The 11,926-nt window shown below is 50.0% G+C and overlaps 1 protein-coding gene across 1 annotated transcript in view; it reads right to left on the bottom strand.

The window, feature by feature from the left end:
* Window positions 1-6,275: 6,275 nt before the first annotated feature.
* The window catches only part of LOC131213269 (uncharacterized), a 43,174-nt gene continuing 37,523 nt past the window's right edge, over window positions 6,276-11,926 (bottom strand). The window contains exons 2-4 of the mRNA XM_058207280.1: window positions 7,067-7,220; window positions 6,659-7,004; window positions 6,276-6,593 (exon numbers count right to left, since the gene is read on the bottom strand). Coding sequence (XP_058063263.1) covers window positions 6,276-6,593; window positions 6,659-7,004; window positions 7,067-7,220 — 818 coding nt within the window. The remainder of the gene's footprint in view (window positions 6,594-6,658; window positions 7,005-7,066; window positions 7,221-11,926) is intronic.

Consider the following 11,926-nt stretch of genomic DNA (forward strand, 5'->3'; position numbering starts at 1 on the left):
AATTGACGTTTGCATAAGATTTTAGGAGCTTGTGATGCATCACCACTTCCTGCTGCCAACAGAAAGTCCTTTTATGGTCAAAATTTATGGTTATAATCCCCGCAAAACGTCATTTTGAGGCACAAAAGTTGACATGTTGACAAAAGGTTAGTTGAAAAATTTGTTGCAAACTGATTTAATTTTTTCGCGACCTATACTAATTTACCTGATGGCAAAACAAGGTAATGCTGCCAAAACAGTAAAACTAAAAGGTTCTCAAGTTATAGACTCAAGTATACCAGGTAAATGATAATCGAAAGGCGTCAAGCCCGATGAATCCCGCGGGGAGGAAAGCAGTTCCTTACCGTATTTTCTAGCCCATTCCGGTTCGTTTTTCAATCCCTGGTTCAATTTGATAATTTGTTGTCAAAATCGATCTGAATTAGTGGTTTCAACCGGTTTTAGGAGCTTGTGGTACACCACACCTTTCGGGTTCCACCCCCGACACGCAACGCTGAATCGCTCTGGTTTTCTCGGACTGTCCAATGATTTTTTGGATTCTTAAAACAAATCCACTTTCCATCGCCAATACACTCAGGTAGTCCAGACGAAGCGATGAGCTGGTCTCTGGGTCTACCTCAATGCCGGTTTACCAGCGTGAAGTAAGACGTCCTGGCTTGTCCTGGCCCGAACGCCTTGTTTGAGTTGCTTAACATTTGCCGATCATTATTTTCCATTTTTCGGCTAGCCGGTGACGGTGTTCCAGGCTCTATGGTCGGGGTGCACCACATTACTGTGACGAGTGCTGCGAACCGTGGTGAGCGAAATCATAAACACGCATCGCAGGTCAAGCTGTGCGCCGAACATCATCGAAAAAAAGGATACCAGCTCAACGACAAGACCTTCCCAACGGGGGGTTCCAAGAGGAGTCCTTTTTTGTAGTCGAAATTTTGGTTGGCTCCCGGAGCAAGTTTCTGATTCCTTCGGCACACAAGCCGACTGCACAACGCATCCATGTTGGTGTGTGTTGTTATGGTGTTTCCACCCGGCCATTATGCTCGGGCGCTGCATGTACGCTCCAGGGGGGGTGCAGAATTTGCATCCTTCAGGCCGGCATGCCAGGAAGATGCCGGGTGCCAAGGAGTGCCTCGAAGCCAGGAAAAACTCCAAGCAAGGAAGAACAACAAAAATTCCCGGCCACACATTTCATTCAGGGCCGCCCTTTTATTATCCCCTATTGCATTTTATTGGTCTCATTTGGTTCCGCCTCGGTTTTTCGGCTTTCGAACGTCCATGTGTATGTGTTAGTACGATGCTGATTTTAGGCATCCTTGGTTTTTGCTTTTTGCAAGCGCAGTGTCTATTTTGATCACTTTGGTCTTGTGTTTTTATCATTCGGGTGCATCACTTTCTGGGTTGGTTTTGTTGTGTTTGCTCTTCGTTTGTTCCACTTTATTTCTTCACTTTACGCAGTATGTTTTTGGTGGGGGGTGTGATGGTTCATGTTGGTTCATGTTGACTTTTTGCTTCGCTTTACTACGCTGACTTTATTTCGACCGATTTCACTGCTTCCCGCTCCCGGTGGGCCCGGTACTTTATTGACCCGGGTGGGGTGGTGGGTGGTGTTTTTTGAGGGGGTCACGATAAACGCTCAGGGAGTGTGGGGCGTGCCCTCGCCCCCCCTCCCCGTAACACCGGAAACAGCAAAGCAAAGGACACGAAAACCGAAGAAAAGAAAACAAAGGTTGGGAGGGTGGGCCAACTTTACGGGGGCCGCAACTTTTTCTTAAACTCCTCACCCCCCCCTTCGACTTCATCCCCTTCGGCTCATCCCTCACCATTCGAACCGGAGGAACGCGGAGAAAGTTGACTTCGTTACTTCGTTAATAAACTCTACGATTTTATATTCATTTCACTGTGTCTCCCGTTCTCTTTCACTCTCGCTTTCTCGCTCCCCGTGGTCCCCGGTGTTTGTCTGAATGGGTGGAGGGTGGTGGGTGGCGAGGGGGGGAGTCGAAGGAGCCTGCGTATCGATTATTCATTCCACTCGCACCGCGGGGCTCCCCGTTATGGGCAGCGCGAGCTAATGGCGCAGATCCGTGGTGCTCCTGCCAGCTAAACGAAAGTCGAAGGACTCGAGAGTGAGAGAAAGCGAGAAAGAAAGAAAGAGAGAGAGAGAGAGCGTCCGGCCCGGTGTGGCACGCTCGCCACCGTTCTGCTTTATCATCGGCAATAAGTAGCGATTTAGCTGGATCCGGTTTTTATTGGCACCTCTCAGGAGGGATATGTCTTCGGCCCTCTTTCGGCTGCCTCGCCCTGCCTGCCTGTCTCGCCTCGGAGATTCATTACACCGCCCAGGTGGCCAGCGGGGCTCTCGGCTTCTCGGGCTTGTGTCCAATCACACTTTAGGCAAGCTCTCCTTAATGGGTGTTATTAACGGGGGCCCAGCCGCGCCAAAGATCGGCTCCGTCCTGGCTTACCTGGCTGGCCATTTGGGGGTATTTAAACGGGCGATGGAGATGAGTGCAGCTTCAGGGACCCAGCGAGCCTCTCGAGCGGGAAATTGCTCGGTGGGTTCGGAAGACTCGGCCCTCCAGCGGGTCCGATGAGTGCTCGATCCGACATATGGATCAGATCTACTTATATCGAGCTGCTATAAGCACCTTTAAGTAGGGAGAGTTTTTCACGTGGATGATCTGGTCTGGCGAACTGGCAATTCTTTGGAGCTTATGTTGAGTTGATTCAATTTCGTATTGGATTCGATCGCAATGCTATCAGTTTGCACTCCGGTCTTCGAGTTTGTTGGAAAAACTGATTCGACAGTTTTGGAACAACAACTCCACCCGTAAAACACACTGTTACAGAAAGCAACAGGGAATAATATTGTCTCTGGTCTCTGGTTACAGAACTCAGTTACGAGTTTAGCGTAAATTGGCGACGGCCGGGAAACCCATTTACAACCCTTATAATAGGGATTTTAAACAACCGATTTTGTGACTTTTGAAACGTCATACTTCATTCGGGAATTTGTAAAAATTGAGTAAAAATCTTAAAATTTCCGAAATGGGATGGGAATTGAAAAATGGGAAAACCTTATTTCCAAACGTGGTGAGTCTTCAACTGAAATTGTACAAAATTTGGAAACCTAATTTAATTTAAACTCATTTCCACATCGGTGGTTATGTTGTTAAGTAGAACTATCGTATTTGGGGTTCAGAAAACCTCAACACTCCACAACGAGTGACTGTTTACATCTGCTCCATTCTGCTCGTCTATTGATGTATTTATTTGTTGAACCATCTATTCTGTTGTTCATTCATTTATCTACAGATAATCTGGTAGCACTGGCAAAGGACAAGACAGGCTTTGCGAACCAGCGTTTCTGACTGCCTTGCATTTACAGTTCCCCGGCCGTGACGGCCGTGTCAGTTAATCCGGAACTCGGAGGGTACTAGGAGCCAAAAATGTAAAGCGCAAGTGGAGGTCCCCCAAAAACAAGAGCCGCGCGATGATTTACCTCCAGCTCACCGATTCTCCACCGACGCACCCCAGAGGTTCGGGGCCCCCGTTTGATGTGAAGGATGCGCCCGTTTTCGAGTGAACGGGGGAAAACTTGAAGTAGATGATTGATCACCGATCCGAAAGCGACCGAAAGCGACCGCATCGCAAACCCTGGAACATCCACTTTTAATTTGCTTCCGCCTCACGCAACCGGCTGGGTCTTTGTGTTGTGTCTTGCGGAAGGCACGAGAGTTGGGTGGGCATGTGTGTAGAGCAGGAGACACACTCGCAGGATGCGAAGGATGGGTCTGTGTCTTTTGAGTGCAAGTTATTTGAGATTTCTTGGCCATCTAGTTGGTGTGTTGGTCCAGTGGAGGGAATTGGATCGGACCTAGCAGGCCGGGTCCCGAGAAGCGAACCACCGACGTTAGGCTTTCTGGGGGTATGGGGACCAGGGAAAGGGGGGTATGGGGTGCGCGGGGGGATGCCAGAGAGAAAACCGAAAGGGTTGGCACATTATTATGCACACTTGTTACGGGAGAAGCCCGTTCGTCGTCGCCCTCGTCCTGGGCCTGGGTTTGGTGTAACCCGAGCGCCTGGCACGGAGCGAGCGAGAATTCGAAGGACGAGGCCACCGGCTGCTGCACCTCACCTACGTCTCACCCCCGCTTTCCCCGGGAACCCTCTCGGGGTAGGCGAAGAAAGATGATAGTTTGATTGCAGCCGGGCACTTGATCGTCCTGCCGTACCATGCGTGTGTTCGGTAGTAGATGGAGTCGTAGCCGCAGTAAGTAGTAGGTCCTGTGATGCTGATGAGATGAGGCCGAGCAGGAGAGGGTTGAAAATCGAAACCAAGACAGCGGCGTGTAGTACGGCCGGCCTGCCGACTCCTTCCCCGAAGGATTCGACACCCGAAACCGGTAAGTGGGGGCTAGACCTGGGGCTGGGGCCAGTTGGCTATTGTTTTCCAAAAACAACAGCGCGAGCGAACCGAAATCGAGCGATGCTGGGCCCTGTCTTCTCCACACGCCTGCCTCCGGTCGGAGTCGGTCTACTGTTTTTTGATTTTCGGTTGCTCGTTACCCCAAGTCTGCCGAAGAAGCCGAGGAGGAGCTGCTCGGTGGCCCTTTAACGCAACGACCCATCGTATCTCATCGCTTTTATTGCGACCTGCAGCAAATGACGTATGCAGCGCGCCGCTAGCCAGTCCGGCCGTAGTCCTTGCCGGTTGCGGCCAAGAGCGAGCCTGATGGCGAAGCAGCAGCAGCAGCAGCGGGTTTTGTGGCGGGCGCTTTCGAATTAATCCCATTTGCCATCTGGTCGTCGCAGTCGGCGGCTCCGGTCTCCGGTCTCTGCTCGCAATGGCGAGCAGGCTCAGGAAAACAAAAAAGGTCCTGTGCTAAAAAAGGCACAACCAACCGCTGGGAGCCGGGCCGGCCGGCCAGCCGGCCAACAACCGCACCGCTTTCGAGAACTTGCTGACGCACATCGCAATGTCGTAGCAATGCGCGCGCCCTTCAAGACCGCAAGACCGTTTTCATTTCTCTCAAGTTAATCTTCCGATTGCTGCTGCTGCTGCTGCTGCTGATGCTGCGGTTGCGGTATCCTAGAGCCCCACTGACACCACCGACGGCCGGTTGCCGGTTGAAGATGAGCTGCCGGAGCTCCTGTGTATGTTTGTGTCTGCGTGTGTCTGTAATTGATTGTTGCCGGCTGAGTAGTTGCCGGCTGCCTCGAGCAGCCCATCCGGGAGCTCCTGATGGAACGCTCTACGCTTCCCTTTTTAACCATCATCCATCCACAGTAATGCAATTGTTCTGACACCCTCTCTCTCTTTCTCTCGCATTCTTTCTCTATCTATCTAGATGATTTGTACACCGATTGAAGGTGGACCCCAACTCATCGACCGTATCCTATTCAGCAGCGGGCACCGAAAGGATTACTCTCCCTCTTCCCGTGCTGCCCAGTGTTTGGGTTCGTGTTTAAGCCAGCTCTCCGGCTCCCCCAGCGCGGTTGGTTGTCCCGCCACGAGAGAAATCCGAGAGAGTTCTAGGAAGTAGTTCTGGAGGCTACTCCAGAGGTTAGACGTCAGAAACCGGATTGTGTACACCAGCGGGCTCTGGTCTGGTTCATTTTGGTCCATCTTATTGATGATTTGCTGGCAACACTGTCTTGTTTTGACCAGACGAAGCAAAATAATTTCATGTCGGACAAAAATAAGGAATTTAATTTACAACATTTCTTTGAAGAGACCATGTCGACTTTTATGCCCGAAAATAATGATTTACGAACATTCGGTTGCTTTTCTGCTACCTGCTGTAGAAAAAAAAGTTAAAAGAATCGCAGCAAAAGCCGAATGTCGAATGTTCTTGGAAGATCGCAGTGCTTAGAGTGGATTAAAAAATTTAATGGGAATTTTTTTTTTCTAAACGTGTCCCCAACTGAACGAAAGACTGCAGGAAAACCGAAAAACCCGCATCAGTTCTCCATCGGATTGTGATTGAGGATGGAAAGGGAATTCATTTTAAGAAGCCTAACAAGAAGTCAGTCTAATAAAAGTTCGAATGGAAATCCAGATCGATTAAGCAAAACGACAATGCTGTGTGTCTGGTGTGGTGGGACCAGAACGGTGTGGTCTACCACGAGCTCCTAAACCCTGATGAAACCATTAATTAAGATCGCCACTGGCAAATGATTAACTTAAAAACATGCATTGATCGAGAAATGAACCCAGAAGACACCCGGTGTTTCATGCCTCCAAATCTGTAGGGGACTTGGTACCTGGAGCTACTGAGCTACTTACCAGCTAGGAGGTCGCTGACGTGAAGCGGGAAACCAGGGCAGTGGCGGCTGCGGCCCGACGCCTGGCTGTGGCCACCGAACCCGAACAGCGACGACCGGTGGCTACGCAGCGCTATCACCGCTTTCGCTTCGCGGCCCGCCGCCGGCACCGCGTCCACCGTCGCCATGCACTTGATATGGATCACATTGTCCAGCTCGCGCTGCACTAGCCTATCTACAGGAACGCGCATCTCCAGCGTGCGATAGCGCAGGTAGAACCCATCGCTCTCCAGTGTGGTCTCCTGCTGCTGCTGAAGGTACTCCATCGGGACCTGGGAAGGTAGAGCGCGAAACGTTAGGCTGGGGCTCCTAGAGGGCCGCCAGATGGCGCTCTTACCGTACGGCCGTTGATGAACCACAGCAGACGGATGGCGAGACTGGAGCGATCCGACGTACAGTTGGCCGCAATGTGCTCGTGCGGCAGATAGCTTGCCGCCAGCCCACTGATGGTGGGCTCCTCCAACGGTAGCGCCTCGACCGTCATGTTGCGCGTCCCGTTCGCCAGCTTGAACTCGGGCGCATCGCCCGAGATCTCACACCGGTACTCGCCACTCGACCGGCGCTGCAGCTCCGTCAGCCGGATCGAGCAGAGGTACTGGTTGCAGATGGTTGGCCGGTCGGTTGCGATCACGATGCCTTCCACCGGGTAGATCGTCACCTTCGGGCTGAGCATCGGGGCGTACCTGGAATCAGTGGACGGTGCAGTGTGAACCCACAGCGAGGTGGCAGTATTCGGGACACTTACCGGTAGAACTCCTGCGTACCCTTGTACCACTTGACGGAGTTGAGCTGGTGGTCGCCGAGATCGTAGCTGCAGGACAGGGTGATCGTGTCACGGTAATCGACCACCTCCGGCACGTTCATGTTGGTGAGCCGCAGGGCCGCCGTTCGGTGCCATACTGTATGGAGCAGGAGAGAGAGATAGAGAGCAATGGGAGAGAGGTCAGTGTCGGAGAGCGTAACAACAGCCTAGGTTCGATTCCCTAAACCGGCGTGACTGTGACCCGCCCGTAAAAACCACATTGTTACAGTAAGCAACAGTTTTGAAAAGATTTAGATTGAACGGTTTGAAAAGATTAAGGATGAGGCTGTGTCGTAATTTTGTATTTACGTATATTCGATTTTCCATCTATTTTTTGTGGCGTTATGTTACTACTAATTTTGAGCTGGCATTTTGAGTAATCAGTCAATTTTTTACAGATGTTTTGCTTGGAAGTGTTTTGGTTTATCATCGATTTTTGTCTGCTCCAAAAAATGAATTGCAAAGAATTTGTATCAAATTTGATGTGAAAAATGAAATCAAGAGCGCGGAGCATTCGAATGTGGCACCCACACTGCTTTGTGAAACCCAACACTTTGGTCTACATGTTGATTACATTGCCCAATGAGATGCCTAGCGCTTGTACTGAATTTCTCCCAGTCACTCGATGATTTTTGACGTGATGTCCTGCATTTTTTCTATAATTTCAGGTTGGGTCGATTGTTGCTGTTTTTGAATGTCCTTGACGTGGACCACGTTTAAATCCAAACACTCATCCTTTTGCTGTATTAGTTGAAAGCAATGAATCCTTATAAACATTCAACATTCGTTCGTCAAAAATCCAATAACTGCACGATACTTGATTTTTTTCCGTTATTAAAAATACCGTGACACTTCGATACTAAATGCCTTGTAACTACACATTCTATTGTTAGCTGGCATTTAATGGTAACTAAAATACTGCGGAAGTTTGCCATCGGTTCACTACACTTTCATATCTACTGTTCTCCCCTGACGATGCCTTTTATTTCATCAAGGCAGCATTGACTATTTAACGATGTTGGTTGACCTTATGTTTGCTGGTATCTGCCAATTAAAATATATGTATGCTCCGTGCTCCGCTGCTAGTTACACCCATACGACATGCAACAATGTAACGAAACGATGAAATGTGAGACTTCAATACTACAATTCAAAACAGTAAGGCAACAAAAGGAGCAGCCCATATCAGGGCTGACTCTGAGCCCGGTCAGTCAACCAGCGACAGTCGGATAAAGTGTGGTCGTCACACCACAGCTGGTTCCAGTTCAACGCTCATCCAAAATCAACTTCACAGGATGTTCTGCGAGCGACAGCCGAGTCTGGGTTGGAATTGCTCATTGAAGTGTGTTCCGGCACCCGACAGGATACCTTGTGGATCTCGTAAAGTCAAAATGTTTAACAAAATGTTTAACGTGCAGTGCGAAAGTTGATCGATTTTGCTGTGCCGAAGCCGAACCATGTTGGATTCTCTGCTCCGGAATCACGAGCATAGTTAGTATGCTACCACCGGGAAGCGTTCACTCCAGCTTCGTCCTAGCTGGAGCAACGGAGGTTGTTAGCGATCGTCGGTCCTGCAGCATGCTTCGGGACGCTAGTTGAAGTGCTAGCGTTGTTTTTTTTTTGCCATTTCTAACCAAGTTATGATTTGTTCGCTCCGATTCTATGTTGCAGCCATGTTGCCATGGCTGCCGTCATCCCCCTTGCTTGGTTCCCACTACTGGTAATGAGCGCTTGATGGGAGGATTATCATCGTCATCATCGACAGCGTGGTGGTCGTCGCCGTCGTCACCGTCGCCGTCGATGCTCAATGCTCGCAAGGTGAGCGGCGCCGATCACGAAGCATATCCAGTCGCCGTGTTGTTTCGTTTCAATTACATTTATGCCACTACCATACGGCACCGTGCGGGGTGGGTGTTGCACATGAAATGCACAGGCGAGCGTGCGAGTGACAGAAAGAGAGAGAAGATGAGTGAGGGAGAGAGAGAGAGAGAGCGAACGAAATGGCAAAAAGTGCACAGCACGGGTGATTCTTAACTGGTGAATGCAGTTCATTAAAGCGAAAGCCGAACGGGATAGTTTGGTCGTTGGGTACCGAAAGGGTCGTCGGGTCGGGGTGGTCCGGGTGCAGGTGGGTGCAGGACTCCACCACTCGGCCACACCCGGCCCCATCTCGCGATGTAGTAATATTGCACCGCCCTTAAATCAACTTTGGCCAACCCATCCCCGTCAGTGCTGTGATGTGGTAGTGGGAACACCGGGCAGAGAGGGTGGGTGGGGGTATTGACTCGCGTCGAGCCCCAAGCCTGACATATTATGCACACTTCAGCGCATTCACACAGGATGCGCAATCAATATCCGAAGTGGTGGTGGAGGCTCGCCAAAGGACACCGAGGCTCTGCCAGGTTTTTTGCCATTAGACGGCGTCCGGAGGCGAGGGGGGGGCGGCATAAAAAATTGAGGGTGGGCACCGAGGGGGGGGGGGGGGTGCATCTCGTATTGATTACGTGTGGTCATGTTTGTGCGCGTGTGCTATGCTGGAGCGCGTAACAAAAGGCACACAGACTGCAGGAAAAAAAAAGTGGAGCGCATCTCGCTGCGTTGCACTCAGGTGAACCCTCAGGGTGGGGTCACCGGCTCCAGATGGGGAAGAGGGGAGTGCGTGGTGGAGGGTTGGGAGTGGAGCCTGGCACCCCAACCCCGTCGTTAGAGGAGGGATGAAAAATGCGAAAGCGAAAAGACAACCCATCGGCCGAACCGGAACCGGGCGGCTCGGCCCGTCTATGCTACGGCATGTACGCCACCCACCCCACCCCATGCTGGTGCCCATGCTACAGGACATAAGCGACCCCAGCAACAGCGGTGTGGCAGCGGTATGCTAAATCAAAAGCAAAAAAGAGATGTGGGGGGGGGGATAAAAACGCAGGCTCCTCTTGAGCTCCCAGCGAACTCGAGGAACCGTCCGGGTCCGGGTCAGATGTCGGTGTCGTCCCTGCCGCTGACGTGCTGGACTGGGCCACTACCACCACTCACACTCCCTCACCCCCCGCTCGATGTCGGAGCCGGTGGCATCATAAACACTTATGAATGTGAATTTTCATGTCATAATCCTTTAATTCGCTCGAACGGAGCGCTCCCGTCAAGGCGCAAAAAGGAGGCTCTGGCACACAGTTAATGGCATCACCACGGCCATCTTGCCGTGTACCGCGAGGGTGCGTGTATGTTTAGTTCCACTCCTGAACCCTCCTCCCCGTTGAACCGAGCGGAGAGTTTCAACATCAATCGATGATTTCATAGACCGTACCAGGCGCCTCCATTGGTCCACGCGCTGCACTTCGGACCTGGCACCTGGCCTGGCCACCTGGCCTGGCTTGCGTGGCTGCTTTAGTTTCATTAGCTTACAGCCGTACCGTGCACACTGCACGTTTGATGGGTTCCGGCGGGAAGGTTCCTTTTGCTTTTTGTTTCCGCGTTTTCCGCGAACGAGAGCTTCGTGCGGGCTTTTTATGCTCACGTGCCGCATTTTTATATTAGCCTGCCCGTGAACATATTAGTTTTAGATGAGTCCATGTTTGGTGAAAGCCTTTAAAAAGCATTCGAACGAGTTTGCCGGTATTTTTTCCCCTCACTGCTTACTATTAGCTTTCCATTAACGTTTTTGTTGCGGTAATATTTTAGAATATTGCGCGAGAGTGGCACTTTGGGGCCACTAGTGGCACTTTATGCAGCAGGCAACTATTCTTCTGGATTAGGTGGACACCTTGTATGGGTGGTTTTTGAAATGTTTCAGTGGAATCGTTCAAAAAAAAATAACATACCGGGAGTGGAGCTTGCAGTTTAAATTGTGGATTATTTTATAACAATCATCACAACATGATAGTGCGTGCCTACGGAATATTAGGTTTTATCATCCGTATGATATCCTGAGTGCCTGAGGATGTCACTCAAAGCTATCTCATCGAGACCATACAACGCAAATTTATCAGGATTTCTATTCTTAGTAGGATTTCTGGTTCGCACGACGTTGATAATTTCTCTCGTTAATTAATTAATAATTAATGGGGTGGGACATCTAGTGGTTAAATTTTAAACCACCGATTGCTTAACTTGTAAAACGTTCAACGCCATTCTCGGAAATGGTAAACATCTAGTAAAAATTTTGACATTTACGAAATGGGATGCACGAGCCGCTTGCAAGAGAATTGGGAAATTAAGCGAAAGAACGTTGTTTGCCGATGATGGTGAATTTTATCGAAAAATCATGTTTTCCGACGAAGCTCATTTCCACCTCAGTGGGTACTGGTTAATATGCAGAATGGTCGTCGTGCTTGGGAATCGGAAAACTCCCCGCTCGTCATGCCAGTTCGGATTTTGGTCTGGCAGCATCAACGGCCCAATTTTTCTTCAAAAATGCCATCGACGCTACCGAGAAATGTTGGCTGGTTGATTCTTCGTCAATATTGAAGCTGACATACGACACTACGACGTACTTATTTGGCCACTACAACCGTCGAATGGTTTTGGCCCGCAACTGTATGTGGCTCTGTTTAAGAAATAAATTAAAATATCTTATTCGAATTCTTATACTTCGTCAAAGAGTCGATATGAGCCATCGTTTCGAGCACCGAGCAAGTCCGATGAACGATGAGTAATTTTGAGTGCAGAAGAAAATGTGGAATAAAACTAAATTAAAGGAATAGATCCTTTGAATAGAACGATGGACACCAAAAACTTCGTAGTAGCTAGACGCTTCAACTGCAGTTGACTCCGAATTAAAACCGAATTACCGTATTTTTCCGTGTATAC

This window comes from Anopheles bellator, chromosome X (genome assembly GCF_943735745.2).
Source record: "Anopheles bellator chromosome X, idAnoBellAS_SP24_06.2, whole genome shotgun sequence".
Lineage (NCBI taxonomy): Eukaryota > Metazoa > Arthropoda > Insecta > Diptera > Culicidae > Anopheles > Anopheles bellator.